Below are 27,248 nucleotides of genomic sequence, written 5' to 3'. Positions count from 1 at the left end.
CTGGGACCCTTCAGTCCGCAGGCCGATGCTCTATCCATTCTGCCAAACCAGCTAGGGCCATAGTCTCCATTTTAAACAGCTCCCACGGTCATTATCAGGCACAGTGAAGTTTTTAAAAAGCCACAGCTTCCTAAGATAGTGAAGGCGCTAATCCTTTTTGTGCACATAATGTGTGTTTGGTATTGTGGATTTCATTCTACAAAAGCTCACTGAGCTAAGTTTTCTTAGATCCACTTTGTGGCAGAGAAACTGAGGTCTGAGTTAGGAAACTGCCTGGGGTCAGTGAGCTGGTCTGGAAGAGACCACCTCTGACTTCCTTAGCCTGGATTATGAGAACTATGGCATGGCCCATGTTTTAAATTTACCAGAAAGAGCTAGTAAATGTTACCATACACATGGGGTTATTTTAATCTCATACTGTACCGTAATCTGTAATACAGCTTCATTTATCAAACTCATTCAAGTGTGTTTTTTAATTGAGATATGATTGACATACAACATTATATTAGTTTCAGGTTGACAACATAATGGTTCAATATTTTATATATCGTGAAATGTTCACCATAATGAGTCTAGTTAACATCCATCATCATACATGGTTACAATTTTTTTTGTGATTAGAAATTTTAAGATCTACTGTCTTAGCACCTTTCAAATATGCACTACAGTGTTACCATTGTCACATGCTGTGCACGGCAACCCAGGCATACCCAGGGCTTATTTATGCATTTTATAGAACTTCACCCACGTCACCCACCCAGCCTATCATTTCTGGCAACCGCTATTCCGTTCTCTATATCTTGGAGCTTCATTTAAAAATTTTTTTTTTATATTCTACATATAAAGTGAGGTATTTGTCTTTCTCTTACCTATTTCACTTAGCATAGTGCCCTCAAAGTCCATCCATGTTGCTGCAAATTGCAGGATTTTCTTCTGTCCTTATAGCTGAATAACATTTGTGTGTGTGTGTGTGTGTGTGTGTGTGTGTGTGTGTGTGTATCCACATTTTCTTTACCCAGTCATCTATCCGTAAATACTTAGATTGCTTCCTTGGCTTCTGTAAATACTGCTGCACTGAACATGGGGATGCAGATATTTTTTTCAAGTTAGTGTCTTCATTTCCTTTGGATAAATACCCAGAAATGTGGAATTTTGGATAATACAATAGTTGTCGTTCTAGTTTCTTCAGGAGCCTCTATATTGTTTTCATGGCAGTTGCACTCATTTACATTCCCACCAACACTACACAGGGTTCCCTCCTCGCCACATCCTCACCAACACTTATTTCTTTTGTTTAACATATGTTTTTATTGATGTCAGAGAGGAAGGGAGAGGGAGAGATGGAAACATTAATGATGAGCAAGATCATTGGCCAGCTGCTTCCTGCAACCCGGGCATGTGCCGCCCTGACCAAGAATGGAACTGTAACCTCCTAGTTCACAAGTCAATGCTCAACCACTGAGCCACGCTGGCCGGGCTATTTCTTATCTTTTTGATAATAGATGTAAGGTGATATTTCATTATGGTTTTGACTTATATTTCCCTTATGATTAGTGATGTTGAGCACCTGTTCATGTATACTTTGGCCATCTATGACAATTTCTTCAATGTCTCTGAAGATCCGCTGCCTGTTTTAAAATTGGATTGTTTGGGGGTTTCTGTTGTTGTTGTTGGTTTGTTGTTGTTGTTGTTTTGCTCTTGAGTTGTATGAGTTCTTTACATATTTTTATATTAACCCTTATTAGACATATGACTTGCAAATATTTTCTCTCATTTAGTAAGATGCCTTCCTATTTTGTTGATGGCTTTTTTGGCTGTGCAGAAGCTTTTTAGTTTGATGTTGTACCATTTGTTTATTTTTGATGTTGTTACCTTTGCTTTGGGTGTCAAACCCACAAAATTATTGTCAAGACTGATGTCAAGGAGCTCATTACCTATATTTTCTTCTAGGAGTTTTTGGTTCAGGTCTTACATTAAAGTTTTTAATCCATTTTGTGTTAATTTTTTATGTTTGGTGTAAGATAGTGATCCAGTTTTATGTGGCTGTCCAGTTTTCCAAACACTATTTATTGAAGAGACTGTTTATTTCCCCATTGTACTTTCTTGGTTCCTTTGTCTTAAAATAATTAAAATTTATATTCATGAGTTTATTTCTGAGCTCTCTATCCTGTTCCATTAATCTATGTGTCTGTTTTTATGGTAGTACCATACTTCTTTGATTACTGTAGTTTTGTAATATAGTTGAAATTAGGAAGTGCGATGCCTTCTTTCTCAAGATTGCTTTGGCATGAGAACCATGATTTTATCTTTTCCTGATATCATCTTTTTACATAGATAATGTATAAACAAACATTGTGTTAAAAGACACAGCCTAGCTGGCATGGCTCAGTGGTTGAGTGTCGACCTGTGAACCAGGAAGTGACTGTTTGATTCCTGGTCAGGGCACATGCCTGGGGTGCAGGCTTGATCCCCTGTGTAGGGCATGCAGGAGGCAGCCAATCAATGATTCTCTCTTATCATTGATGTTTCTATCTCTCTCCCCCTCTTCTTTCCTCTGTGAAATCAATAAAAATATATCTTAAAAAAGATAATATAATGACAAAAGAATTAAAAATTATGAAGATTCTATGTTATAGAATCATAAACACATGTTAGTCATAAAAATTACAATGAAGTATTCTGGGTGGGACATGCTCCATTTTTTTTCTTTCTGCTGCCTGGACTATGAATTCAGTGGTTGGAGGTAGAGTAGCCACCTTGAATCACAAATTAGAAACTGAACACTGAGGATGGTCAGAAAAGCCTGATTCTGAATGTGTGCCCATAATACCAGTCCCGACTCTTTCTGGATTTTACATGAGGAAAAACTTCTCTCCTATTTAAACACCGTTACTTGGTGTTCTCTGTCTCTCACAGTTGAACCTAATCCTAACAGTAATTACGTCTGTCATATAAGGTTTTATCATGATAAATATTAATCATTATGAGAGTTAATAAAGCCATTTCAAAACCTCAGTCAATAATGAGAATGTCGTACTTTAATACAATCAATACACATTGTCATTTTTATAGCTTCTAAGTTAGTTATTGAAAAACAAAATTTTTGTTGGAAATCCAACATAAAAATTGTTTGTAGCACACTTTAAATTTTAAATAAATTCAAGATTTGAAATAAAATTACAGAAATCTATTGTTAAAATAATTATTTCTGATTCCACAGTAACCTTTGCTATGTCAAAAATAGAGACAGCTTTGCTATGTCAAAAATAAAATTTGCATTTCATAGGATGAATAATACATTGAGCCAACAAAGGGACTCTATTCCCAAAGTTTCCAACCAGGTTCCTAGCTCTGCTGCACCAGGCCAAATGTCCCATGTCCATACAAAGTACTCCAGCAGATTTAGGATTGCAGTGCAAACTTTATGCTGTAAAATGTGTAAAACTGGGGCTAATGGCAGGAAATATGAACTTTTGGAGATAGTTCAAGTATCTACTAAATTAGTCAAGGAATTATAATTTATCATTACAGTTAGTACTTAGAAAAATGTCTTCTGATGAATAAAAATGAAATGCCTGCATTCCCTATTCTACAAGTTGATCCATTGTAATCATTCTGTTATAGCAGAATTTAGTCCCATGTTTGTTTGCTTTTTCACCTTGCCCTTCTCAGATGGATAGCATCACGTGTAGGAAGTATTGTTTTCATTTATTTCCATTGTGTGTTTAGGGGCTAGGGAGGTAAAGTAGGGTTGGATTTGGGAACCTATAGAGAACATGAAGAATCCGAGTTTGATTTTAAAAGGGAGATTTAATGTTTCATAACTAAGGTAACAAATTTTAAGAAATTCCTCTCTTGTTATTATTGTTGACTGCATGATGCATTGAACAGGCCCAAGCATGATGCATTGAACAGGTCCAAGCAGGAAACTAAAAGGTGAACTTAAGGCAGGATTGGATTTCTGCATTTTATAATAGGTATTACTACTATTTTCCTAAATGTTCAAGGTTTTGAAAAGAATAAATATAACTTTAATTTTATAAACTTAGTAAGTTGGATTTCACCCCTTTTTTATTTAACATACATGCACTTGGGAATCTCGAGGCACTTTCTTAAGCTGTTAGAGCTACTGCATACCATCTCACAAGAGTTCCATTTTAAGATCGCCCCCAGAGGACAATTCCCAGTTTCCTCCCATCTAATGCCTGGAGGCCAGACTGATCCCGCAGGCATTTGCTCCTTCAACTCCGTGATTTCCAACCTGATAGCTGGACTGTTTAATAGTGCTTTAAGTACTTTCTCTTCCACTGCATTTCTAATCAGGGAAGCATAAAACAAGACCTGTCCTTAAGCTGTTTTACTTTACCTTATAATGATCTCCATTTCCTTTCATGAGGCATTATCTTGATAAATTGCTATTTTTAAAGATCACTTCTTGCCTGAAAAGTGTGCAATAGATCAGGCACTGAAGGCTCTTTCTGGGGTTGGGGTTTTGGCCACATGATGTATAACCTCCTGCATGTTGTATTAATACCCCATAATATTCCTGATTTTACTCTTTGTTTCTAATTTGTATACTGGCTGTTTTGTTTATTTTTATTTAAAAAAAATTTTTTTTTTTTTTATTGATTTCAGAAAAGGGAAGAGAGAGATAGAAACATCAATGATGAGAATCATTGGTTGGCTGCCTCCTGCACGCCCCCTACTGGGATCGAGTCCACAATCCAGGCATGTGCCCCGACCAGAATCAAACCTGCGACCCTTCAGTCCGCAGGCCTACCCTCTATCCACCGAGCCAAACCAGTAGAGCTGTATACTGGCTGTTTTAGCAAATTAGACTGGCTGGATTCTCCCCCAAACAAAGCACACTCCTTAGCTAAACTAAGGACTAAAAAGCATACAAAAAAAAATCACCATACTTAGAAAGATCCGTTGAGTACTGAAACTGTTTAAAAAGAGAGAAAGAAAGAAATAGAACAGTCCTATAAGTCAGGTCACATTCCTTGAATTCAAATGTTAATTATTCCCTGTGAAAATTACCTTGGTAATTGATTTCTAGAGGTATGTTAGAATTTGAATCACTTACCTACATTCATCCCTAGAAATCTAGCCGTAGTTTAAAGAAAACTTACATGGTAATTTGTCTGTACTTATTACACTTGGAGGAACACTTAAAAAGCACTGCACATAAACAAAACACAAAGCAGGCACATCACTGTGGAGCACAAGTTCCTTCCAGTGACAATAACAATTAGTATAAAAAGAGCCACGTTGGCTCCACTGAGGACTACCATTTCCTAAAAGCAAATGAGCAATTTAGAGGAAAGCTATTGGAGCTGATTGTTAAATAATGCCCTGAACTGACTTTGAAATAACACATGGGTATAGCTATGCTACTAGCAAATGGTAGAGAAAAAATTCTAAATTCATTTACATTTACCTGACCTTTTTTATCAAGTGCTTTTGTTGTTGTTGTTGTTGTTGTTTACCATCAAGAGGTCAAGAAAACACCTGCCCCTCTGTTAATTTTTATGGTATTCGATTTATACCTCTAATAGAGGATTAAAAGGCTACTTTGTAATTATCAAGCATGAATCTCAAATTCATATTTAAAAATAAAGTTAATGTCATACCCAAAGTCATGGAAAATTTTAGAAGTGGTATTTAAAATAGAAATTTAGACTACTGACTTGAAACCCCATGCTCTGACCACCAGACCACACGCCTGCCCAAGGATACTTAAATTTTTTACTGAGTTATTCTTCTTTGTAATTAGATGCAGTGATTAGAGTGTCTTTTGCATTACTCTGCATTTTTCTCTTAAGTCAGGGTTGCAAGCCACATAGGGCACTGTCCCTTACAAACTAAACAAGGGATTTTTAGTCTTGCAATACAATCTCTTGATATTTGTTTATAGGTTTCACACATCAAAAAAACAATGAAATCTGTAATTTTTCAAATTACAATCTTTTCATTCTCTAAGTTATGTGCCTATGAGAATTTGAAAATCTTTTGAAGAGAATGTAATCTTTATGCTTACAAAATGTAGGCTTTCATATTTGGGTACAATTACAAATCAAGGCCTTTTCCCCCATAATAATCAGTTTCTCAAAGTTGTGGGTTTTCCTCATTTGAAAATAAATTAATGGGGATTTAAAAATATAATTCATCCAGTTATTAAATCTTTTCAATCTTTAAAATTAGAAACCATTTCTATTCTCAATCTCCAAAGAAGCAATGGCAGAAAATGCCTTATATTATAGCTTATTACAATTAAATTTTTGATTTAGGAAATAAAAATAAACAGCTAAAACCAGTTTACATTGTAAAAGGGAGGAAACTTTTATGTGACTGTTTATTGTTATACTTTTTTTCATGAAAGGTATATTTTGTGTGCTTAAATATTGATTTTTTTTCTCAACCAACTACCTTTCAAGAGAGAAGTTCAGTTTGGGAACAGCAAAAATTCAAAGTACTACAAATGGTTTTCTAAAGGAGTTCAAATTAGCATTTAACGTTGCAAAAACAATGATAACCTCTATAGCTCTAAACATCAGTTTTTTTAAATTAGAGATTGATATAGAAATGAACTAATTTTGCATAATTATTCTTTTTAGAATAATACAGCATAGTTGCTAAATTATACAGCAATTTTGTATAGAAACATATTTTCTGAATGCTGTCATGTAATTATTTAGAAAGTTTATTCTCAAAACCATGAATTTAGGACACAGGTTACTTTTTTTTCTATTAGTACCTTATTTTGAGATGAAAATACGGTCATTCATATTTTCCCCAGACTTTCCTGGAGCAGTCTTGGGGGCAGGGGTGGGAGTTGGGCGAGCAGGGTGGCAGCAGACACATGTAAAACTTGCTAAACCTCCTATGTGAACATCGGCTTTTGGTGAGGATCTAACGAGTCTCCCAGAGGGAAAAGAGAGCGGAATCAGGAACATCGGTGCCATACAAGGAGGCAGTCTTCCAAGTAGTGGTTGTTCTTTGTCAAAATCCTAGAAAATCAGCGTGGAGAGCAGGTTCTCTGTCTAATTTGTCAATTCTGTGCCTCTGGTGTCGAGATATCTGTTGAACGAATAAATGAGTGAATGAATGACTCGTGATTCTTTTGGACACCTTTTAAATCAAGTGGCCAAATTAACATCATCGTCATCGGTAACCCCACTGATCAGTGAGTGGTATAGGAAGTATACACCTGGAAGTTATTTGAGAGAACAGAACCATGGTTGGGATCAGGGAGTCTTGAGGGCAAACAGCACTTGGGTAACCCGAACTTTTCCAAAGGCAAGTTATGGACGACATATTATAACTGGACTTTGCTTTTAAATCATACTTTGAGGGGAAGGTTGAAGGAAACAGGAAAAATAGATGGGGTATAGGTGAAAAAAATGTGCTACACATTGATAATTGTTGAAGCTAGGTACATGACATGAGAGTCATTATACTCTTCTCCATGCTTGTGTTTGAAATTTCATATAAAATTCAGCAAACACATACCCCTCTTCTTAAGAGCCTGACATAGTAAACATACATACTGCCTGATATGTAGATATCAGTCTAATCTTAGAGAGCCCTTCTTACAATATATAGATAAAGAATTTTAAAAAAATTGTCTTCATGACAAAAAATTACTTTTGGCTCTAGATGCAACAAATTATGATAAAAATCAGTACCATATCACTGATATCAGGCTTTCATAATCTTGGAGAAAAGCTGAGGAGAAATGCCTGGACTTATCTTTATCCAATGCCCAAGTTGTCCTCAGTGCATCTTCATACTCACTTGAAGTTGGGGAGGTTATTGAAAAGGTTACTGAATAACCAAGGTAACCTCGGTAACCCACCTACTTCTGGTCATCTGCAGAAAAACCCTAGGGGTAGCCCTCTCATCAAGTGCTTTACAGTGCTGTATTACTTTACAGTGCTTTTATGGGATTCTCATTGCTTGGTCATGAGCCAGATTTATTTACCAAATCTTACATTCTAGCCTAACAGCCATCTTAGTCCATTCAGCTGCTTTAAAAAAAAACACCATAGACTGGGTAGCTTCTAAACAACAGAAAGTTATTTTTACAGTCCTGGAGGCTGCAAGTCCAAGAGCAGAATGCCAGCGTGGCTGGGTTCTGGTGGAGGCCCTCTTCTCAGTTACAGATTGCAGACTTATTTCTGTATCCTTTTATACAGGACCTTGGGGTCTCTCTGATAAGGGCACTAATCCCATTCATGAGGGCTCCACCCTCAGGACCTCATCATCTCCCAGAGCCCCCACCTCCTAATCACCTTGGGCATTAAGTTTTCAACATATGAATTTTGGGGTGACACAAACATTCGACCATAGCAAACCTTTAATGAGTTTCCACTTCTTTTAAAGTCGAATTCCTTAACAAGGGATACATGTATTCAATCCCTGCCCCTTCAGAGGATTTTTTCAGTCTTTTCAGCTCAGTGATTTGTGATTTCATAAACAGTCTAATATATAGTCATTAAAGCACAATAAGTCTGATGTCTCCATTTATCTTTAGGAGCCATCATAAGTGATGTGATGCGTTCAGATAAGAATTGATGGGAGGTGATTGTTCCCGCACAATCCCCACGCTTTCCTACTCCGAGGATATTTTTTCTCTAACATTGATTTGTGAATGTTTGGCATGGAAGCTTAAGTTTAAAAATCTACATATTACAGGGCTCTCCAGGTCACGAATTAGCTCTCCACAGTACCTTTTTCATTTTCTCATAGCACCTAATACTGTATAATTATGTTGCACAGTAGACCCCAATACCTTTCTTTGCAACTATTACCAACTGTCACCTCACAGCCTGGCATGAAAACAAATGACTCCGATCTTTAATAGTGTTAATCTGAAATGTTTAAAACCAGTCTTGTTACTGAATTAAGAAAGTATACTCTGGCATCAGTACCAAGACTGGAAAATCATTACTGTAACAGAACGAGGTCAAAATTAAGTGAGCTGGTCGCTTCAAATTGTACCTTAAATCTGGTGTTCATACATTATATTGCAGTTTCCAGCCAACCCCTCAAATCTACTTACAAGAAGAGAAGTTTATAATTCAAATATTATAGGAAGAGAAAATCTAATTTTGACCTTGAGTCAAATTGATGCTAAGTAGAGTTTATGGTTTTCTTTACTTTATAAGCTGTAATTGCAAATACAGTTTCCTTCATCTAACAGACTACTCCACCCTGAAATTTTCAAACAAAAATAGTTTGCAGGAACATTGGCAAAAGACATGTTCAAAAGTCACTAACTAGTTTCAATTAGAAGGAGAAGGAGGAAAGAGATGGTAGATATTTTTAAAGGGGTTATGTTTTCAATATTTTTGACACTCGATGTCTAATTCCTGTAGCTTTTTTAAAAAAGTATTTCTCATTTAAGATTTAAAAGTATATTCATAATTTAAATGTGCTTAATTTGTAAATAAGATAAAAATAACATGAATGTGTATAAGATAACTTTAAGAGAAAAATACAATATGAATATCTTTAAATAGTAAATAGAAACAAAGTTGTCACCAGCAAATGCTATAAAATGCTAAGATATGAAGGTCCATATTATGACATTAAAATATAGAAATTAATGAAATGTATTTAACAAAAATAATTTAATGATTATTTTAGCAGAATATTTGATAATATATATTTAATGCCAATAAGTAAATTATGTTGGTTATCCTAAACACTATTTTTTATGGTGTGTCTATAGCTTAAATTTAAAATCATGTTTGAGATGAACTGACTCATCACCTTTGCCACGATGATTGCCCGGTGTCCAACAAAAGACACGTCATGATTCTGGTTTTACGAAGTTAGTGTATTATTTCAGTAGATGAGAGGTTGGTGTGGGGTAAGAAGTTCTCATTAAGTAGAAATGTTATCCCCTCTTATTTCTTATTGCTTGCTGCAGGTTCCAGGTTCTTATACTGATCTCCTCAGTTCTTGTAAATAGTTAATATTCTCTCTCTCTCTCTCTCTCTCTCTCTCTCTCTCTCTCTCTCTCTCTCTGTCTCTCTCTCTCTCTCTGTAATTCTCACACTCAGGTGCTTCTGATTCCAGTGAATATTGAACATGGACTTTAAGTTACCATGTTTGACCAAGGTCGCACAAAGGAACCCACTAAAGTAGTCACAAATGTGTTTCGTTTACCTCTGAGTTAAACCTATCTAATACTGAAATGACAGGTACAGTAATGAAAGGAGATGCCTGAATCACGGAGGAGACCTAACTATTCAACTAAGGTGGTAGTTCACTTATCTGTTAAGTGGCCATCCTTATGTTAACGAGAAAGGTCCGAGGTGCTTACTTGTTTCTAGGAAGAAATTAAATACAATAAAACAAAGGAGCTGGAAAAGCTCCAGGGAAGCATCACACCTTCCCAGAATGGCTTCTGTGTCCGGTCAGTTAAAATGGTAGATTTAGAAAGATAAAGCCATTTCCTGAAGTGATGTCACCCCACCCCACCCCACACCCCCAAATCCTGCCAGATTAACCAAACCAAAATCAACTAAATTAAAACAAAACAATCAGAAAATAAGATAAAAATGGATTTTATAATTTTTATAATCATTAAAATTATAATGGCCATTGTGAATATCCGAGAAGAGAAACAGGGGGGTTAATCACAGTCTGAGTATTTGTTCCTGTACCATGATATCAAACTTTAAAATGTTTAATTACTGAGATTTTTTAATTGTAAAAGTGTACAATAAAGTGTACATTTTTATATACATTTTTATATAAGCTTATCAACTTTCACAAGCTTCCCTAATTTTGCAACACTTTGCTCTTCTAGTACTTATAGCACATAAGGAAATTTTAATTCCAAGTTATATCTGTGTATTCAAATTGAGCATTTAAATATTAACTGGTTCATTGGCCTTCCTTGTTGGCATTATGTTCCTGCTTTGCTGACTGCATGTGATGCAGACATCACAAAGATAACGTAGGTATGTGGCTATTTGATTTGGCATCTGTAGTTGAAGCCAAATAGAAATCTTGACCACATACTTCAAAGTCAAAGTTCACTAAGGCCCAATTCAGAGACTCATAGAACATTTAAATAAGTAAAGAATATCCTAATTTTTTATTGTTTCTATATTCTCATTTCTCCTTTTCTGGAGAAATAATTAGACATTTTAAACTGAAATCAGTGAATTCCTCTAAAATCCACAAGATGGTGCTATGAAGTGGTGTTTAAAAATTTCTGAAAAACCATATGCCTTCTAGGAGCTATTTTTAGGCAGGGCCAAATTAATACCATTTAATAACATTGACTACAGATAAATGCTATTTAAAAAACAACAACCATGTAAACCAGATCAGTTGATTTAAGGAAGGCCTACCTTTACTCCTAGTGTTGCTGTTAAAAAATACTTTACCCCATAAGTTACACTTCTGTTAACTCTGTTATTGAGATGAGGTTTTAAGGGTATTTTCTGAGAAGACTGGGACTTGAACTTGGATCCTAGCAGGTCTAAGTCATAATGTAAAAAGTAGGACTAAAACAGAGACCCGAGTTCTGATCTCTAAGCTCCACCTGAATTGCCACGTGCAGCTGCTCTCAAGGACGCTTTGCCCAGGGGGCCGTTTAGCAGTGTCTAAAGACATTTTGATGGTCACAACTGGTAGTGTGGTGGGGGCGACTATTACTGGCATCGAGTAGGCAGAGGTCAGGGATGCTGCTAATGCACAGGACGATCTCCACATTAAAGAATTCTCCTGCCCAAGGTATCAGTGGTGCTGAGGTTGAGAAACTTGACCTATGTTTTCACTCCTTTTTTGGTTTGTCTGTTCATTTATTAATTAGTCCACACATTCCTTTATTTATGTACTATCTATCCATCAGCCAATTAATTAATTCCTTCAAAAGATTTTTATAAACTGTCTACTATGACTCAAGACTGGACTAAGCTAGGGATTGCAAAGACAAGACTTATCCTATTCTTGTTCAGTCTAACTGGGGAGCGAGACACTTATGAAATAGAGGCCCGGTGCATGAAATTCATGCATGGGTAGGGTCCCTAGGCCTGGCCGGCAATCAGGGCTGATCTGTGGAGCGATCAGCGGGGCGATGGGGGGTGGGGGTAGGCACTGACACCCGCCTTGGCTGGCCTGGGACCTGCAGGCTGGGGGCAGCTCCTGCGTTGAGCGTCTGCCCCCGCTGGTCAGCGCGCATCATAGCAGCCGCCGTTTGGTCTATTTACATATTAGGCTTTTATTATATAGGATATTGCGATCAAATGTGCTCAGTGTTTCAGTGGTAAGTGTGAGATGTTACGAGAACACACAAAGGGTGTGATGAATTCTGGAGAATGTGACAGAGTTCAGGAAGGCTTCACAGAGGTGGGGGTACTTATCGGGTGGGTGGGTGGAGGGTGGTCATAGAATGAAATCTTGAGCAAAGCACAAACCGAGCCAGCGACAGAGTAGTCCAAAGTGTGTTTGGTGAGCAGTGTACTGTTGTGGTGTGAGATCAGAGTGAGGAGGAAGGGTGGGAAAAGAAAAAGAGAAAATCTTTAAAAAGTAGAATGGGGCCACCACCCATGGTTAGGGCCTTGGACTTCATCTCCAGGCATTTAAAATTAAAAATAGAAGATGTTAGCCGTGTGGCACTCACTTAACCTCTTGAGGCCTGAGTTTCACCCCATTAAAGAATTTGGTGCGATACTTTCAGGTTTCCTTTGAAAACCTTTAAAACTATAAAATCAACCTATTAGAAATATTAGATACTGTATATTCTTAAATTTATATTACAACTATCAATAAAGATCATAATATCGATAAAGAAAACATCTTTTTATCCACAAAAATTGTGTTGTCCCAGGTATTTACTTTCATTATAATGAATCAAATGTAATAGATCCCTCTTAATATACTTGGTGTTCCTTCTAACGCTGGAAATACTTAAAAAGATCAAATTATTCTGCAGAATATACAGTCTTCCTATTGGCTTATTCCTATGTCAATAAGTACTTTAGGTTACACCCAGGATCAATTTTTGAATTTTTTTTCTCAACCTTCTCTACTATATGTACTTTGATCAATACCTTTCAGATGATCTAAGTGGTTTAACATATATTTTATAATTTGAATAACTACTTTAAAAATATTAGATTTCAGGGAAATAAAACAATGAAGTAGTTTATGTTTTACATTAATAAATGAAGAAAACCCCATAATTAACAACTGTTTGGATTTTACTTGAGTAAAATTAGTAACTATCAAGTGAATATTTGATATAATTTGATTGTGATTTATAAAATATATTCTTATATATTTTTTTCATTTAGTATGTTTATACTTATAATTTAAATTCAGCTTTAAAATATAGGTAGCTGAAACCACTGCTACAAACCAGTTCAGTTGTCATTCAGAATTTGAGCCCAGAGATAAAATGGCCTAAGATTTAAAAAAAAATTAGATGGGGGGTGGGGGTTGCAGAAAAGAAAAATGGGCTCCATATCTGAATTAAAACACAGAAATCTCCTTCGAGGAAAATGGCCATCCTCTTGCCCCAAATAGAGAAGTGAAAATACTGATGTTAAAAGTAACAGAGGCACTGAGTAGGGCAGGCCGTATTGCAGTCTCCTGAACTGGATAGTGGCATTAACTGACCACTTTCATCCTTGCCTGTTGTCTGACTATCTGTCTGCTCTATTTGATTGCATCTGTTTGAATCCTTGTTTCTCCTTCTCCCAAATTGTTATCCTTCTGTTTCTGCACCACATTCCCTCAGGTATTAATTAAAGCCTCGGATGGATTCTTTCAGATATGAATACCCATCCATACTTACTTTCCTTCACAAAAATGATCGTCAAAACCCACCCAGTAATTGAAAAGTAGTGTGGATTTCCCACAGTGCTTGCATTTTGAAACAGCATCATGGACTCGTGTCAAGATAGAGAGTTCATCTTCAAAAGATGATAACCTTGCACGATGTTATAAAAAGGGTAACAGGCACCAGAAGAAGGGTTGAACTAGTCAGTGGTTTGCAAAGGCACCTTACGGTTCCCAGAGGGGCCACAGAAGAAGCAGTAGCGGGTGGGGTTAAGTGTAGGATGCAGGACTCAGCCACCACCACCACCCGCCTCTACCCTGCTTTCTCCCAAGCTCTGCCTCCACCTCTAGCCCGTCTGTTCCAGGTCACACATGAGCAAAGGTCCTGAGGAGGCACTAAGATCCCTTCTCAGCTGAGCTTCTAAACATGTTTACTTTCAGATTCTTTCCAAAAACGCAGAACTTCAAGCTAAAAAGATTGCATAATAACTGAGGCACAAAGTAGGGTAAAGAAAACGTTAAAAACAACAGCACCCAAAAATTAAACTTGCCCACCTCTTCCTAAGAAATTAGACATTTTCTATTTAAGTGCAATTAAAATAAATTTAAAAAGTTAAATCCCTTCGAACCCTGAGACAGTTAGTAAAAGACAAACAAACCAACAGGAAAACCTTCACTCAGACCTTCCATTTGACTGTCCTGCAGAGACCGAGCTTGGAGTAGTTCTTGAGAAGGGGGCTGTTCAAGGCCAGGACGGCTGGGAGCACAGTGGATGAGGCCATGCAGCCACAGGGCGCTTCTCTTCAGGGTCTCCGACTCCTGTTCATACAAGAGGTGACCCCCTCCCTGTCCATTAAGAGCTGACAGTCACCTGCATATAATAGGACATGAAGTAACCACAGTCCAGAAGTGCCTACGTGTGCACCGTCACAATACCTGCCGTTGTTCTGCCTGCAGTTTGGCAGTTCTTATCCACTGGTTACAATCTTTCAAGTAAATATTTATTGATAAAAGCCTCATGAGCCAATGGAAATTTATGTTCCTAAGGGGAAAATGTTTCTAAACATTCCCAGCATTTTTTCTGGACATAAGATAGATTTTGTGAATTGCAATAGTTTTAGAAATTATCTTAATGTAGTCCTATAAGTTAAATTTTCAGCAAAGATTCTAAGTTAGTTTTAGGAATTGCTTTTCATCTGCAATATGGTTAATAGCTATAAAAAACCCAGCTTTGGAGAGGGGCTCTCAGCGACCCCCTCATTCATTCAGTGCCTACGGCCAAGAATAAAGGCACCCACACTGTACCCATATTCTGAATTGTTTCAGATAAATAGGTAATGAAATGTATTAGGTGAGTAGAGTTATTTTGCTCATGTTAGTAAGGGTTTGCCTTCTTGTAAGATAAGTTGGCCAATTTGAATATATATGGAACTCCTTGAACAGACTATAAATTATATGTGTCCACTGGCCTGGAAATTTCCACCCTTGACATTTCTGGTTTTGTTGCCCATTTGGGGGCCCGAAGATAGGATGCAGGCAGAGCCGAGCGGCACAGTGTCCTCTCAACCCTACAATCAGAAACGGGCTGGCACAAAGGGGACCGCAACCACTGGGCAGGGATCAGGGTGAGGCGAGGAGACGAAGTTGGCAACTGCAGGGTATGAGCCAGTCTTTATTTAAAATTCTGCTATTGTGTTCACCGTGGATTTCTAACTTTGCATTCATGTTGGTTTTTAAGGTATTGCATTACTGAGTTTTTTGGCCCCCACTTAAATTTGGCTCCCAAAATGTATCTCCCTCACTCCCTCACCCTAGACCCTGCTCTGCTCCGGCACTGGGGCTCTGGGTCCCAGCGGAGCCTGGAGCCCCACTGGAGCACAGCCTTCGCTCCCGCCGCCTCAGCTCTGACGGGCCAGGGAAGGCTCCCACAGGAACCACGGCTCCTGCTTGCACACATGGAGGGAAGGGTGCAGACAAGCATCCTCTTGGTCTCCCGGGGAACCACTGGGAATGTCAGGGAATAGCTCTCATAGCTGTTGACACTGGCCGTGGCTTCTGTGTGTGGACAGGAACCATAGTGACACAGGCATCCATGCCCTCAGCATGGATTTAGCAGGAGAAACGAGGAGAGTTACACACTCACCCCAAAAGCATGAAGAACCTCGGCAGAGCATGCTAAGTTATATAAAAATGAGAGGTTTGGTGTACAGATACGGGAAATCCGACACACAGCCCTTTAAATCACGGAATGGGCAGGGTCACGTGTGGTAGAGCTCAACTAAAGCCGAGGGCACCTTTCTGTTCTTGAAGAGAACAAAATGGCACTTTCAATCTATTGCTGAACTTCTCGTCAGACTTGCTGGTATCTGTCTCCTGTCTCGTCCCAAAAGACACGCTGACAGTCCTTAGGCAGGGCCAGTGGCTGCCCCTCCATAAAGAACCTGGAGGCCTGCTTTCTCTCCATTTGTGTTTGATGAGAGCAGAGTGGGGAAAGGGACTGAGGTTGACTAACTCCCAGGTGTTCGCACTTACTCATGCCCAGGAGCCCGGGAGGGAGAGAGACTCACAGGATTAGAAGTGGGGAGAAGCCTGACTCAGGCATTCGGCATTCGCTACAGCCAGAACCGTGAGGCCCTAGTGGTCACACGTTCCTCTGGGGCATACGCGAAGACCAGATATAATGGGACTGCTCTGTCTTTCATCTTAGCAAGTAGTCTCATCATAGGATTGTCTGCAAACACGAAGTACACAGGCTGCCGTTCCGTCGTCCTCCTTGGAAGTCAACTTTGGACACTTTTTGGAAATTGGAAGCTAAAGCTCTAGGTAATAAAAGCTCTGAAAAGGAAAGAAGAGAAAGTTAGGGACATGGATCTGATTAAAAAGCTCTCAAAATTATCTGCTGACATTAGATGGGTATCGGTTTTTAGGTAGTAACACGACTATATGTCTATTTTATACATGTCTATGCAGATTCAGTAGGGAAAATGCTTAAATATATACTTAATTCCATCGGATCCCAAAGCACTTGAGGATTTAAACTGATAAGCCAACCTCAAAGGGACTGATTCTTGCTACTAAAACACAGACACCTCTGGGGTGAAATGTGGCAACAGTTTGACAGGCATAGCAGTAGCTTAGGCCAGAAAGGATTTATCCAATTAAAATTATGGGATGAATTTTGGCTGGCAGAATGTAATTACCAGCCTTGGAATGGATCCAGGATCCTGAGGTTAACACCCCGCCTCTTGCCAACAACCCTCCTACCTGCCAACACTCCGAGATGGGGAAGGCAGGATCTGACACAATCGCACATAATACTGTTGTGACATCTAAGTACAATGATGATGATGTGAGAAGCATCATGAACCTGATTTTTTTTAGCACTCATTATGTTACTTATTTTTATGCCACATTAGGCTAGAAACCAAATGTCCACATAAATGTTAATTTCCTCAAATCTGTATTTAAAAAGTATAATTAGAAAATAAAAAATAGATTTAAAAATTAATTTATTCTGTCAAAGTCGTTATTTAGTGATTATTGCAGTTTAGAAACGAAATTGGATCAAAATGGTGACATTTAATGGTTGCTGCATTAAAAAACACACACACACAGGTCCTGAATTTTTGGAAGAGAAATGTGTTCTCCCAAGTTCACTGGCCTAGAAAAAAGGGAATGCCTAGTGCTAGGTTCACAGTGGTTGAAACTTGGGCTAACCCGTCAGGTGCAAGCACTGCTTGGTCCCAGGGCGGTCCGTTCCCTCCCACGGGTGCGCGCGGCAGGGGAACTGGACCGGGGTGCTTGTGCGCCCGCCCCGGGGAGAGCCCCCGCAGGTGCCTGGTCCAGGGGCATGGCCTCGCCTTTGGATCCCGCTGCCCTCCTAGCGAGGCAGTCATTTCCCGGAGGGAACTGTGCAGGCTCCCCACGGAGCGGGAGCGGCCGGCGGGCAGTGCCAACAAGGACGTCCAGCCCTCCGGGCCGCGGGCGCGCGGGCGAGGCCGGGCCAGGGTCATGGTCACGGCCCTGGAGGGAACGCAGGCAGGAGCGCGCCGGGGCGGGAGGCGGGGCTGGCGGCGGAAGCAGCGGCCACGCGCGGCGACTGCGGCGATTAAGCCTCGGTGCCGCCCTCCCCTCCGCGCGCAGGTCGGTTCCCTCCCAAACCCGCAGGGCGCAGGGCGGCTTCGCGGCCACGGGTTCGAGCCGGGCCCTGGCTGGGCCGCTCGCAGACCACAGACCGGGCTCCCCGCGGACCTCGCGGGGGCGGCCGGGAGTCTTGCCGAGCCCCTGGGTTACTCTCGGGCCCGCGTGGCCCTGGGACGCTCCACGCAGGACCCGGGGCGGGGCCGCGCGGGGGTCCCAGCCACAGTTCCAGCCCCAGCACCCGCTGCCGCCTGGCCCGCGGCTCCCTCTGCGACCCTGAAAGTGCTCCCGGCGGTGCGTGCGGGCCCCTCGCCAGATGCTCCGCTCCGCACGGCCCTGCCAGCACCTCCCGGCGAGCCAGGGTCTGGTCTGTCGCCGGGCGTCACGGAACCGCAGGGGGATTGAAAGGGTGGGCGGTCTGGGCTCCCCTCTCCCGAGTGTTGGGGGGGCTGGCTCTGGGTCCCTCGGTTAGAGGAGGAGGGAGCAGTGCTTACCCTTGACTCACAAGCCTGACCGCTCTCCAGAAGCCTGGCGCAGCCGCTCATTCCAGCGTGTGCTGGGAAGGTAGGTTTCCCCAGCACCATCTTTGTGTGATTTAGCTGTCCACAGGGAATCAAATGTGGAATGAGAAGATGAAACTAATCCTTTCCCTTGCACTGTTAGGGGTTGCCATAAACACCATTTGTTAAGAAGCATAATTAGGTTGGGAAAGTGCCTGATGAGACAATTAAGCTACGTAAACACACCGAAAACAAATGAAAGCCAGAAGACGCCCACGCCCCTTGTGTAAAGCAATTTTTTGTTTACATGAGAACCAGAGGTCTGAGCTGCTTTAATACAGCGATGTTATTAACGTCTACTCCAGAAGAACCTAATGACCGTATTTTTTATGAATTTTCGATGCGATGATGGTCACTATAAAAGCCTGAACTACCCGTGAGCTCTGCACTTCCTTTAGACTAGGATGATTAGGCCACCAACCCGAGTGTCCGGGCCGCCAGTGGATTTATGCGTGGAGAGCACTAATTGGCACCCAGCACTTTTAGCTAAAACTCATAAGCTTAATGTTTGTCTCAGAGGAGACCACCCTTTCCTGAAGTATCCCCCACAGGGAGACCATTGCCTGACACCAAGTGACCTTAGTCAAGTAGTTGTTGCATGAGGTCATGAGGGCTGCATTCATTTTTCGATATGATATGTTAAAAGGCCAGAATAGGATGGCCTGGTCTCAAAAAGAGGGGGGGGGGCGATTGTTTCTATTTTGAGTTATTGAAATTTCCTCACGTCATATCATCTGAGGTATGGAAAGATAATGGGTTGAAAAATGCCTTTCTGGAGTACTACAGAGCATCAAAGCAACTTCTAAAGCGTGTGAAATTAATCCATTTTCAGTGAAAGAATCAGTCACTTTCTCGGCATTACTGAGTGACATACCAGAGTACATGTCAGCTTTCACAGTTCAAGGTCCAGAGTCCTGTGGAAAGGTTTGCCACTGATTTAGAAACTTCGGAGATCAAAGTGCCAGAGGAACATAGATAGTTGTCATGTACAGCCCCTAAGCGAGCCCCTGTATTTCTTTTTGCTAGAGGAATCGTTTTTGTAGGAATCAGCATATTAAATAACCTCCTTCATGCCTCTGTTTTTGGTAAGTCTCATTTAACAACAGGCTCATGCGTACTGGTTACACAGAGAAGACCCGGGAAACAGGGAAAAGCTGAGGACGACTGTGCTTCAAAGGGAATAATATACTTTAATGGAAGTCTCACTCGCACGACAGAATTCAGGCTGAGTAACTTGAAGGACATGCTAGTATTGTAGTGTTGCGACTGTGTTCATCTGTGCGTGGCCACGTACACAGCCTCGTGAGGAGTCTCCCTGAGGGTCTTATTATTCAGGTGTTCCCTAGGGAGTGAGAGAGTGACGTGTTAATATTAGGACTAACTGGCTTCCAAAGAGCTATGATTTTTTTTAATGGTTAATAAACATGAACATATGAATGAACTGTAGAGGCGGAAATGAAGACTCCTTTTCTCCCATTCTAGGAAAAACCAGCATGTCTTCCTCCAGACTGGGGCTCCGTTTGGCTGCCTGTTTACTAAACATCTCAGAAGCCAGGAGGAAACACGTCGTTGAGAACATCGCAAAAGCAGCTCTTCTTGGGGAAAATGGTAGGAACAACAGACAATTGAAGTGGATATGTAGTGTTTGGATAATGCGGTAATTCTTGTGCTCTGCAGACAGTATCTATAGAACACTCTTCTTTCTTTGTGGGCTCCCCGCCCCCCACCACCGCCCTGTTCCTGGGCTGTAGCAGGCCTCCAGGACACTGAGGTAGAGCAGTTAGGCAGATGTGCACATGTGGTCTTTTCCAGACGTCTGCCTGCCCTCAGCCATGCAGTTAGGGATAGTGGAGAGTGAGAGGAGGATATAGTTACATAAAGGTTAAATGTCCCCCTCACAGGCCATTTATTTGGTCATTAATAGAATGAGCATAATTGGGCATTTTGCTTTTTATCCAGCAGGTTACATAAAAAATAAACTTGCCAAATACCAACCACTTTTCAAAGCACTCCTGCCAGCAACGCCCTTGCTATCATTACAGCACTATTATTTCTGTTACATATTTTCCCTGTAAAGAAAGGTTTTTAGGCAATTGCATTTAAGTGATGCGCGTAAGATCACTTAGCGATTCAGGAGACTGGAGCCCAAACCTCCTTGCTCCCTGGGCCAGTGTTTACTATGCGAGATACTACTCTCCTTTTTCATTTTTTTTTCTTTTTCATTTTTTACTCTTGTTGAAATGTTCATGTGATGACATAGTTCTAGGCATCACTTGTTTTTACACACACATACATGCACACACACACACATACACACAGACAACACAGTGAGTGTACACACAGTTGTTCAAATAGAAAACTTTGTTATTAAATGAAGTTTTTTTGGCAAGAGGCGAGCATTAGGCCCCTAGCCCTGAAGCATTTCAGACAGCGTATTGTCATTTCTGACGGTCATTTTTCGTTTCGTTCCTGCATTTCATGAGAAACCACTGTTTCCTTCAGCCCATTTCTAACGATGAGCGCATTTAAATTACTGTCTTGCAACTGTACGGGAGCTGGAAATGTCTACGAAAATTCCTGATAATTGCTGATAAGAAAGAAAACCTCTGGAGTCAGCCAGCTGTGCTCTTGCATTCTCTTTGTGGGAAGGGAATAGCCCACTGGGCCCCTCATTGTCAGACAAGCACATCTAATGGGATCGGGTTACCTGTCTCTGTGATTAAATGCATGTGCCGAGACATTTGGGGAAGCCACACGCTGATGGATGCCTTGTCTCACTCACAGTTTTTATCAGCTTATTAGTGGCAGCAGCTCAAATGGAATTATAGCTATTATACTCCATTACAGACACCAAACAATTTACTTCTGCTGAGAGGCAGCCCGACAGCTCCTCCTGCCAGCAGCCGTTTTTTTCTCCTCTGTGCATGCTGGAGAGATTGCAGGAGAAAAGTGTTTCATTCTCTCAGCATTTGATTCAATTGAGTCAGATGAAACTGAGAATAAAAGCTTTTCAGAAGAAGATTTAGGATGGAAAAATAAAATCACAGTAAAAAGGAGATTGTATGGTCTGGTTCTTGCTTCATCTTTTATAGTTATGAAAATGCAAGGAAGTAGCACTAGCTAAGAAAATGACCTATTGTTTTACAAATACTGGAAAGGCATTTATTTTTCAGCAAGTGGAATAAACCGTAACACCTATAATTTCCCCAACTAAGTAATGTTAACACATTTAAGTGGCCTAAAAGGTCTAAGGTAAAGAAACCCGAGTTATAAACTTTAGACCTACACCAGGGCAGGGCTGTATAGATGCTCATTGGCTAAGAGCAAGTGACATACTCTAAGTTTATCTTTTAAAGTTATTAAAGTTAATGGCATAGGGCTGCTGTAAGCTCTGTCGTGCCTGCATGCAACTTATTTTTCCTCTCTTCTGAAAAGATTAATTGTTAAGCTGCCAGGGGATTGGGCGTTGGGGGTGGGGGGACAAAGGTATAATGGCATGGCGAACGATCTAATTACCGCCTGAAAACTTTTGTCCTTCTCTTTGAATTTGCTTTTGCAGGCTTGAGGGGGACTTTTAAGGGGCCTGGACCAGGCTTGTAAACTTCAGAAATAATGTGGGGTTATGTGTGGCTGCCGTGCCGGGCAGGGCAGGGCAGGGCAGCTTTCTCCTCCGGGTTACCCGGTCACCCAGTCACAGGCCACGGGAGGCTGGAAGCCATTAACCTCTGAGGGCTGTGGGTGGCCTCTGAGGAGGAGGTGGGGTCGGAGCGTCTCCAACAGGCAGGTGCATGCATCCCAGAAACCTCTGCTTCAGGCACTAGTTGGCCCATCCTAGTTTCTCCAGATGGCAGCTTTTCATCCAGACAGGTTGATTTCTGGGTTTAGGAAGGAAAAATTGATAAGGCCTGAAAGACGCGACTGAGAGGGAACCGGATTTGGAGTGACACAGCGTGGCAATTGAAAGAAGAGGCTGCCATCTTTGAGTGGAGAGACACCAAAGCCTCGTGTCCGAGCTGAGCCGTCCAGCCACATAGGAAGGCGCCGTAAGGAGTGGGCGTTACTACCCAGGAACGTCATGATTAGCCAGTGTCACCGCAAAGGTCACAACCCCGAAATTTCTCTGTTGGACAAATATAATTGTATCCGAAGCAGTAAAGTATTAAGGCTTCAGCAGAGAAAAATAATTCTTGCCTTTATATTTTTTTTCCTTTACAGGGAAGAAACGTCCTGAAGTATCAGTGCTCAATATATTTTCTGATCAAGACTACAACAGATCAGTCATTACCATCGCAGCTTCTGTTGATGAATTAAGTGAGACCACAGTTTCTTTCTTCATATATATATATGTGTATATGTCTGTGATGAAGGGTAGCTTCAGGTAGGCCTGCATGCTCTCTACTCGTTGATTTCCTGTGCCGTAGGAGTAGTCCATTACCTGGAGAGTCTACCTCCAAAATGCATTTCATCATTTTTCTGAACATACACATCTCAAACATTTCCCATTTCCTCTTCGTTACAATGAATCTTGGGTCCAAGAATAATACCTTTTCCCCCCTGAAGATGGTCACGTATCATTTATGGATAAGAAAAACAATCTTCAAGTTTTAACCTGTGGAGTCATAGTGTTGAAGTCAGCCTTGATTTCAGTGATAAGTTGGCATAGAATGAAACATGCTAAGCAGTTGTGTTTTGGGTTGGGAGCCTGAAATCTTGAGTTGGTTCACGGATTGAAGTGAAATGTCTCATGTTGTAAGTTTTAGTGGGACAAGTTGAATTTGAAGGATCATAACTGTTTGAACATAAACTTGTATTATCTTAATATTGCTTACAAAGGGCTCAAAATATTTTTAAATAGACTTTATTTCAACTCAGATTGTCTTTTTTCATAAGGTATGTTTGTTTGAAGAACTAAGCTCTGGCTGGTAGCTCCCAGCAAACAGGACAAATTATCTTGAATGTTAATCATAAAATGTTAAATTTGCTTCTTTGTTGTTTATCTTTCTTGTTGAAATGGTCATTCTGTACTGCTAATGAAAACTCAGAATAATAGCATAACTCTTAGGTATCTATCATATGGAGTTAGATGAAATAAAATCTTTGAATGCAAAATCTAATTACTGGTGAAGAGGAAAACTAAAATAAATAGTTATGCTTTTAAAACTTTGTGTATATATTTTAATAAAAATTAATAAAGCATTCTGAAAATACAAAGTTTTATCAGATTAATTTGATAAAGTTGAAAACATTTAAAGTAACCAGTTGTAAAAAAAAACACACAGAGGTGCCCTAGCTGGTTTGGCACAGTGGATAGAGCATTGGCCTGCGAATTGAAGGTTCCCAAGTTTGATTCTGGTCAAGGGCACATGTCCAGGTTGCGAGCTTGATCCCCAATAGGGGGCATGTAGGCGGCAGCTAATCAATGATTCTCTCTTATCATTGCTGTTTCTATCTCCCCCTCTCCCTTCCTCTCTGAAATCAATAAAACACACACACACACACACGCACACAGGTGTTTAAGAATCATAAACATTGCATAACTCCTCTACTTTGGGGAATAAATGTGAAGAAATGTGAACTTTTATGATGATTGGGAGGTAGGGCAAGGGGAAATGTTGGATCTTTTACTTCATTTTGGGTGAAAATCATCTTCTATACAGATTACAAAAAAACAACAACAACTAGTGGGACAATAAAATATAGCTGCTTCTTTACTGTGTTTGAAAGTTTAATGATTGTTTTTGTACAATTTTACCTTTTAAGAACATGCTGTCCTGGCTGCCTGCTTGGAGGCCTTTCGGTCTATTGACATGGAGGCTCAAGAGGGGATCCACCCGTGTTTGGGAGCCGTGGACCTGATCCCCATTTACCCGCTCGCCGGCGTGTCAGTGGAAGAGTGTGGAGCTGTGGCCAGAAGTAAGAGAAAGCTTGGGGCTGTGTGTTATTTCTTAACGGAAACCATTTTTACAAAGCAGAGCAGCTCCTGACAATGTCAGCGCTCCTCAGCTCCCCGGGAAAGGTCTACCTTGAGGACGTGTCTGAACAGTAAGCTTTCCTGGGTTACAGTGGCCCATCGTGTCTCTGTGGCATCCTTCCAGTGTCCACGCCGGGGCGCGGGAGCGCTAGCTGCTGTGGGATGCAGCACATCAGTCACTTGTCCCTTCCGAATTCATGGTGGACCACGAGGAAACAACAGTAGTTTCTAATGAGCTCCTAGACTCTTTGGGCAGGACGATGCTGTGTTTTGCCCATCTGTGTCTTATTTTCTTGAGCAGGGGTAATGATGAGGTTGAAAACCACTTAAATGTTAACTCCTACCCCCTTTTACCCTGACTTTTTTCTCTCCCTGTGCAGGACTCTCTTTAAGATTTTCTTTAGAACTGAACTGTCACAGGCTTGATTTCAGCCCCAGGGGTGAGTTTAATTTGGAAAATTTGAGCTATGTCACTTGAGGTGTTTTGGAATTAGGCAAATTGGGAGAAAAGAAAGACCCTTTGCCTGGACTGTCTAGCTGCGCCACGGTTAATTACGGCACACAGAGGCTCATAACCTGTGGGGGAAAGCCGCCTTCGGATAATTGCATTCTTCTCTGTATGACCTCAGAAGTCCCTCATTTTTATTTAATAGTGAATCGTCTCACATTTGGGATGTAGGTCTGGACCCTGGCTGAGCTGCATCGGGCACCAGGAATAGGAAATGAGACTTGTTTCTAAAGGAGAACTCACTGTTGTACTGCACTTTAATATGACCCGACGGTCGAAGGATTGCTTCGCAGGGAAATCTGGGCCCGAAATGTGCTTTACTTTTTATCCATGAAAGAGTTAAAATTTAACATGGGGGGAAAATATGTTTCACACAAAAAAAGAAGAGTTCATAGTTGTCCAGGGCAAAATAATGATTTTAATTGTCTTCAAAACAATTATGTTCAATTACATTAAATCTCAAATTAGCCAGTACACGAAGTTCTTCATTACATCAGGACGAGTCTGCCCAGATGTGCGTCCTGCAAAGGAGACAGTCAACAATCGGAGGGTCTGGACACAAGATCTCTCCCTTCCCCTGCCCTTTTGCTTCATTGGCAGCTACTGTACCTCATGATTTAAACATGGACATTTCTAATTAAATGAGAGCTCAGCTGCATTCTTGAACTAATTTATAACATTTGATTTGAAATGTAATAGCTTCAATCTTCATCTGATTAAAAACAGTCATATACTGTACATGGTTACTATTTTGATGCTCCAACATGCAGTTTTTATTTTTACATTCCCCTTTCTGCACAGCTGTTCATCTAATATCATCCAATTTTTTTTTTTAACAACATGCTCAGACATTCTTATAAGGCAAAAGTATTCAAATTCTAAGGACTGGCTGTTCTCCAAACGGTGAAGGGATGTTTTCCACTAGGGTAACCCCTTCTCAGGGAAACCAACTTGAAGTTGATAATTGAACTAACCTTTTTTGGGGGAAGAAGGGCAGTGGAGAGCAGTCCAGTTTCATAATATAGTTGATATTGGTTATTGATACTGATAATTCATATATGCTTTTGTGTGCAAAAACTCATTGAATGATAAATTGCAGAACTTTTTGACATCAGCTGTAAGCTTGCTTATACCTTAAGGAAGGGGTTAAAGTGGGGCATGAAATTGGTGTTGAGGAGACTTATAAATACTGTCAAAATCACATGCAAATTTTTATGCCTGTGCTTTCTTGTATGCATACAGAGATACATACTCTCACGCATAACTTCACAAATCATTTTAATTTAAGAACTTTTAGAATGAAGGGCACAGCAGTGCAGAGGTTCAGAGGTGAGGGTAGCCTGGGATTTGGGGCCTGCAAGGGACTTGAGTGTGTGGCCAGCACTTAGAGGTGGATGAGATGGGAAAGGCATTCCTGGGAATGTTAAGATAGAAGCTCAAGTGATGCTTGGAGGTCAGATCATGGAGTATTATGTGCTGGTGAAGGAGCTCAAACCTTATTGTAAAAGGATGGGAACCATTGAAGAGTTTTAAGCAAGAAAGTGGTCTGATTGGCTTTGAACTCTGGAAAGATCACTCTGTGCCTGCATGACAGAGACCAACAGGATGCAGGCGGATCGGTTTGGAAAGGTGACGGTGGCCGAAGGTAATAGATAATGGAGAGACTCCAAAGGATGTTGGGGGCGGGGAACAAAACGGTGCATGGAAGTGTCATCACTTACAAATGATGACAGGAAGGAGGTTTTGGGGGAGAGAGCATGAGTGTGTTTTTCACATGCTGCTATTGGCAGTTGAATATACCTCAGTTGACAGGTAGGAGACACATAGGCCTACTCTATTTATGTAAGGCTTACCATGTTGTTGTTTTTTAAATGTCTTGGACTTTGATTTTTTAAATTATTTTTTAATCTTTATTGTTGAGATTATTACAAATGTCCCTCTTTTTCCCCCCATTGTCCCCTTCTACCCAATTCCCCCCTCACCCTTAACCTCCACCAACCTATTGTCTGTGTCCATAGGTAATGCATATATGCATATAAGATCTTTGTTTATAGTCTCTTCCCTACCCTACCCACCCCTCTTCCCTCTGAGAATCATCAGTCTGTTTCATTTCCATGCCTCTGATTCTGTTTTATTCACCAGTTTATTCTGTTCATTAGATTTCTTACTCATTTATTATTTTTATTTTTTTTAATAAAAATATATTTTATTGATTTTTTACAGAGAGGAAGGGAGAGGGATAGAGAGTTAGAAACATCGATGA

At 40.6% G+C, this 27,248-nt stretch overlaps 1 protein-coding gene across 8 annotated transcripts in view; it reads left to right on the top strand.

The window, feature by feature from the left end:
- The window catches only part of FTCDNL1 (formiminotransferase cyclodeaminase N-terminal like), an 84,782-nt gene that overhangs the window by 12,270 nt on the left and 45,264 nt on the right, over window positions 1-27,248 (top strand). Inside the window, exons 1-5 of one of the 8 annotated variants that reach the window (XM_059702675.1) lie at window positions 17,549-17,924; window positions 19,968-20,114; window positions 22,722-22,817; window positions 24,267-24,419; window positions 24,510-25,828. In XM_059702675.1, the coding sequence (XP_059558658.1) occupies window positions 17,657-17,924; window positions 19,968-20,114; window positions 22,722-22,817; window positions 24,267-24,419; window positions 24,510-24,709 (864 nt within the window). In that variant the 5' untranslated portion in view covers window positions 17,549-17,656 and the 3' untranslated portion in view covers window positions 24,710-25,828. Of the gene's footprint in view, window positions 1-17,548; window positions 17,950-17,988; window positions 18,511-19,967; window positions 20,115-22,721; window positions 22,818-24,266; window positions 24,420-24,509; window positions 25,829-27,248 lie in introns of those variants that run through there. The other 7 variants (XM_059702671.1, XM_059702676.1, XM_059702670.1 and 4 more) reach the window with 7 other exon arrangements.

This window comes from Myotis daubentonii, chromosome 7 (genome assembly GCF_963259705.1).
Source record: "Myotis daubentonii chromosome 7, mMyoDau2.1, whole genome shotgun sequence".
Taxonomy (NCBI): Eukaryota; Metazoa; Chordata; class Mammalia; order Chiroptera; family Vespertilionidae; genus Myotis; species Myotis daubentonii.
Note: the sequence above shows the minus strand (reverse complement) of the source record. Positions and strands in the feature narration are given on the sequence as shown.